Source organism: Carassius carassius, chromosome 6 (assembly GCF_963082965.1).
Source record: "Carassius carassius chromosome 6, fCarCar2.1, whole genome shotgun sequence".
Classification (NCBI taxonomy): Eukaryota; Metazoa; Chordata; class Actinopteri; order Cypriniformes; family Cyprinidae; genus Carassius; species Carassius carassius.
In genome coordinates this window covers 31,782,587-31,788,586 of record NC_081760.1, presented here as the reverse complement: position 1 = coordinate 31,788,586, position 6,000 = coordinate 31,782,587, and the positions used below count along the sequence as shown (strand labels likewise).

At 37.3% G+C, this 6,000-nt stretch overlaps 1 protein-coding gene across 4 annotated transcripts in view; it reads left to right on the top strand.

Moving 5' to 3' along the window:
* Window positions 1-1,438: 1,438 nt before the first annotated feature.
* The window catches only part of LOC132142643 (glutamate receptor ionotropic, NMDA 2B-like), a 109,183-nt gene continuing 104,621 nt past the window's right edge, over window positions 1,439-6,000 (top strand). For 2 of the 4 annotated variants that reach the window (XM_059552655.1, XM_059552653.1), the window contains exons 1-2: window positions 1,439-2,187; window positions 4,091-4,730. In XM_059552655.1, coding sequence (XP_059408638.1) covers window positions 4,704-4,730 — 27 coding nt within the window. In that variant the 5' untranslated portion in view covers window positions 1,439-2,187; window positions 4,091-4,703. Of the gene's footprint in view, window positions 2,188-2,336; window positions 3,779-4,090; window positions 4,731-6,000 lie in introns of those variants that run through there. The other 2 variants (XM_059552657.1, XM_059552654.1) reach the window with 2 other exon arrangements.

Sequence of the window (6,000 nt, the reverse complement as noted above, 5' to 3'; positions counted from 1 at the left end):
ACCAACACAATCAAGTTAAAAGCTTAAAACGTTTAAAAGCTTACATGTCTACTACCAACAACAATGTAAAATAATTTTATACCGAGCAGTTTTCAAAAATTTTATAGTAAAATAACAGCCAGGCCACACTTTAATGGTGAAGAAAATATAGACAGCTGAGCTAATCGTTAATCTGTGACGACTCATCAAGCAAATTCATCATAAAATTAGACAAATAATCTAGATTATCCATTTTGCAACGTGGATGTAAAATGATTCCATATTGTAGATGTAACACACCTTGACTCGCTTTCATTAGAGATCCTCCTCCTCCGGTAACCGTAGAGCACGAGGTGAGCGCGAAAATTGAGTGCTGGTGATGATGACGCAAGCGCGTGGAAAGTCCCAGCTTCTTCTTTTTTGGTGTTTATTGGCGGTTGGCAACCTAGCTTATTGGTGCATTATCGCCTAAAATATACATACATAAAATACATAATATACATATACATAAAAACCAAACAATGGAAAGTCCCAACTCCCAAGATGTCCACTGAAGATGACGAAAACTTCTGCAACTGTTTTTTTCTTTTTCTTAAAAAAGCATTTACTGCAGAAGTCATAGGAACATGCAATAACAGTGATCTACCTTAAAAAAACACACAGTATATTATTGGACCTCTAAAATTCACAGCAATTATGTATGCTCCTACATGGCAAAATACAGTAATGCTGTAAAATTAAAAACACAGTAGACTATTGTAAATATTTACTGTAAAAACTACAGCAATTTTTAACAATGAAGCATTACAGATTTCTTTCAAACAAAACAAAATATTTATATATAGATAGAGGGAGACATTTTTCAAATGTATGTATGTATGTGTGTGTGTATATATATATATATATATATATATATATATTAGAAAAATTATATAAAATCCACATATATATTTGAGAAAATACATTTCAAACTTTCATTATTTGCATCATCTAATATAATCTTTTGTTTGGTAAAATACCCCATACTGTGTACATAATAACATTTTTGTTTATTCAAACTGAAAGATCTGAAGATCCACAAATGCAAACTGTTGGTCAGTTTTGCTTTGAAGATCCTTAGATCCTTCAAAACTGAAAAATTGCATTACCACAATACTAAATATATTAAACTGCATAGTTATATGAAATGTATAAGATATGCATTGGTACAGCTTTACATTCACTGCCTCATTTATATTAAGTTTGACTGAACTGGAATAGGGAAGACATTCTCAGCTCTTCCTCTTTTTCTCACTCTCTTTCTTTCCCTCAGTTGTGCAGTAATCCTGTAGAGGGCCCTCTCTCATTCTCCTTTCTCTGCCTGGCTCCTAATCCACAGCGCTCTGTCAGTAAAGAAGGGGTGAGAGAGGGAGAGAGAGAGAGACCAAGCAAGTGAGAGTGAGTGAGAGAGAGAGAGCACAGTCTCGATGTGTGGAATTCTTGGGCAGACATTGCAACCATTACACCTCTTCCTACTGTTCTGCCTCAGTCACTGTCTGTGGAAAAGGGCTATTACTTACTGCAAACGGAGGACTCCTTCTACAGAAGCCAAGAGAAAGAAAGAGAGGAAAAAAGAGTGAGAGAAAAAGAACTAAAGCAACAACTGGACAGCAGGAACAAACTGACTGCCTTCCCTGTTTAAAAGCAAAGAAGAAAAAACGGAAGGCACTGGAGTATTTGTTTTTTTCTTTCGTTTTGTATTTTTCTTCTTTCTCATTGTGGTGCTTGGAGGCACATCATCTTTTCAGTTATTCGCGCTCTCCATCATTTGCCTCCTGATCTATTTCTCCATCTATATGGTGTATAATTTTGTCTATTTATGACGAGACAGGAGAGAAGAGAAAGAAGGGGCAAGTTTTTTGACTCTTTCACTCATTTTTAACAATTTATGATCCCCTTTATTCATTCACCTGTCCCTCCTTCCCATCTCTCTCCTCTGATCATCCCCTCTTTCTTCCATCCCTCCCTTCATCCCAAAACTGTGATGCTCCCTGAATGAAAGTTGGTTAGAATTGTGAAGGAGACTCAAAAACCATCTCCTCATCTCCTTATCAGTTTTGTAATTTGTTTCTTTCTCTCCCCTTTTTTTTTAAACAGTTGTTCTAGTCCTCCACCATCTACCCTCACGTATCATTCTTTTTTTCCCTGGATGCTTTAATATTCTTCTAGGTAGGTTTAACGGCTCGTTTAGTGTCTGTCCGCTCTGTTTGTCTGTGTGTGTACTTGTGTGTTCCTTCTTTACATGTACATAAAAACACACACACACACACACACACACACACACACACACACACACACACACACACACACACACACACACACACACACACACACACACACACACAAATGCATTAAACTAATAGACAGTCAGGTATCAAGCATTACACATCATTTCTCCATGCCCATTTTTACCCTTCTCCAACTCTGCCCATCTTCCATTTTTACTTATGGACAGCAAGACATTTGTTTCCTGTTATTCATTCTTTTGTAACACACACACTTAAAACACACATGACACATTTGGTCTTGGGCTGCCCAGTCTGAAATAGCCTCCATTCATCTCCAGTATCCAGTGCAAGCATCAGTGTCTTATTTGGTTTGAGAAATTGTTGCAGACAAATTTTAGATGAGGTTCTGCTTCCGTTCTTTGACTGAGATGGGTGAGATTGGTGTGACTACTTAATTTGCGGTTCTTGGACACATTTTAAACTTGTGATTTGTATCGTTGGCAACTTCCTCTAAGATGGTGAAACATCGAACCTGAATTGTGAAGAGTAGATTGGTAATTGCTCAAGATATTGATTAGGCTTCAGTGCATCAGTCGGTTATTTTTTTCTTGTCTCACTTGCAAGCTCAAGTCATTTTGAGCTGTTATGGTCAGTCCTTTGTTTTATTGAGTGTTTAATTTTCTGTTGGCACTCCCCACCTTCTTCTCTTCTCTTTTTATACATCCATCTAACACCTTTCAGACAAGCCGTCAGCTCCTCTTCTTATCACAACCTCTTGATTTTCTTTGTACTCATTGTAGGTCCCTGATTTTAGTTGTTGGGTATGACCACTGTATGACCGTTAGCTCATTAGAGAATGAAAACTTTTCACTCCCCACTGTGAGTTATTTATATTGCCTAATTTATCCTCCTTTAATGATCATTTTCCAATTCATTTTATGCATCATTTTATTTCAAAACTGCATACTTGATATTCTGAGTAAGTATTTAGATTTTGTATAATGTAATGTTTATCTCTGAATATTTTAAAACAAAGAGTCAAACAGGATTGTTTTTAATTTCTCTTGGTTTTGAATTCATTTTAAATGATTCTAAGAAAGGAAGGGGGATCCAAGAAGTGTAAGATAGAAGGAAACCTGAACATCTCCTTTCTCCATTCATACTGATATTTTATTTTTTTATATGCACCATATTTAGTTTATGTGCTTATGCTTCCTTCTAGGTGACTGGTTTAAAATCTCAATTAACATTTAGTTTTAGCTGAATTTTAAAAAATGTAAATTTTCTTTTGACATCCTGAATTCATCAACTTCATCACAATTTTTTCTTATACATGGACTTGTGTGTAAAACAAAAACAAAAGAAAACAGCATCGCACTTGTCTGTTACTGGTCAAAATGGACATATCAAAGGAAGGCGACCATCTTGTCTTATGTTTTTGAATGCTTGCACTCACCCTCTGTCTTGTGTTTCACATTTTTGTAAACATTATCCAAATAATACTGATGAAATGCCAAAGGACAGTTAGACGGGTAAGTAACATGATAAAAATATCACACATAAATGTATTTGTATGCATTTGTAAGTGTCTTAATGTGTGTTTGTGAAACACGCCTGTCCATTCTATAGCTTCTATTACTATTCTATTACATAACAATTATGCACTTAGTGTTGAGCACTCTATTTTATATCAATTGAAAGAAATAACAAAAGGGAAAAAAAGAAAGATCTAACCAAAGTCCAAAGTCATCAACAGATTTGACATTTTTTTCAACATCATTTGCCTGAAAACCTGTGCTTAAGATACTGTTCTCTTATTTTTATTAATTTTTTTCTTCCAATAGTGTCATGAGAAGGACCCAGCAAAGGACGTACATGGATACCTGAACCAATTAAGACCAGACGTCACTGCTTCAGCTTTTTCACTACTGGCCATCCAGCAGCTCCAGAGTTTGTGGACTTGTTCACAGATCAAAATGGACTTTTAGACTAATCAAGAAACATCTTCTTTTCACCCCTTTTTTCACTTTATATCACATTTTGTAGCAAGTGCAGGCTTTGTCCTAGACTTTGTCCTGGTTCATTTTCCATTTTAAGTACATTTCTTAGATTTGATATAAGACTTTCAACTTCATTGACTGAACATTGTTTGCATAGCTCAAACATTTGAAGACTTGTCTTTTATTTATGTCGTTATTTGTGAGCCAGGCATCTTTCTTACTTTTCTCGAGTGACTTTTCTTAATAGTTTTGATTCAAAAGACAATTCCTGTGCTCAGTCATCCAGCCTGGATTTACCGTAGGACCTACACTTTCATCCACGGTCTCTGAACCAGGCCTACTTTTTCCTTACCAGTCCCTCAAACTACTTCAGCGGTCAGCCACTCCTCCATCCAGGGCTATGAGAGGAAGAGACAAGACCCAGCTCACATCAACATGCAGGAGCTGAGGAGAGAAAATGGGAGTTGGGCTGGCAATGTTCAAGGTAAGGGATGAACTCTGTTTTCTTGCTTTTATCCTTGTTATCTCTGATTATGTTTGTGAAGGAATACTAGTGTTTTAACTGTATTTTTTTATCAAATAAATGCAGCTTCCACCTCCACTGAATGGACACCAATAAAAGATGCGTTTTGCCCACAGTATGGTGCTAATGATCTTAAATGGACCATGCTCAACTGGCCAAAACATTTGGTTTAACTTATCAACTGGCATCCAGTTATCATCTTGGTTAATTGCTTTTTTAAAATCAATTTGGTGCAAAAATGTCACATAATTTGAGCATTCAATCAAATAATGTGTCATGAAAGAGATGTTAAAATCATAACAGTGGAAATGTAAGTTGAGTACATTGCATTGTGGGATACAGTACACACTCCCAGCACTATGTACACTGTTGCATGCTGCCCATTTTGACAAATGCAGTAGGTCACTCAATGTATACAGAAAATCTGCTTAGAAAACGGTCTGTTTTTCTGTCTTTTTTCTTCCAGGGCTGTAATTTTCTGTTGTCTTAACGAATGTGTGCGTTTGTTATACTCAGGGCACCATTGTTTTATTTTCATGCAGGCATTCGCCCTACTCTTGGTTGTGCTGCCTTCTATCTAGTTTGAGTAATGTGCTTGTGGTCTGGGTCAGACATTCTAGCTAAGTGGGTTAATGAAAGAGAGAGCAGGAGCGATAAATACTGAGAAAGAGAGAGAGGCTGTAGAGAAAATATGGTGAGAAACTGACAGGTCGAGCTGCCTTTCACTCTCCTGCTCTCCTTTCTCGAGCTGCTCCTGAGATGCTCCTGATAGCCGTTAGACTCATTCCTGGGAAAACACAAGTCGTTAGTGGATCTGAAAATGTCTGATGACGCTTGCCTCACGTATCGGACTCTTAAGATGCACCGCTTCTGATTAACCTGAGGTGACAGCGTTTTTTTACCCACGTCAGTGGGGTCGAAGCAGCTGTCAATCAAGCATGACACTGATTGACAGGGACCAGAGGGATGAGGACAGTGTGGAATGTCTTTCAGAGTGAAGCATCACTCATAGATTCTGTTGGTGTGGTAACGGAGCCTCTGTTGGCATGGCAACAGAACATAGGGACACACAGGCATTCTAGACATTCAATGATATAACTGCTACACAGAGATGGTGCAAATCTGATTTAGTCTCAGCCGTTGTTTCATAAATAATGATACTTACGCTGTAGACACCTTGCTTGTGTATACAAATTGTCTGACAATGTACCACTCCACATTGCACTAGTGT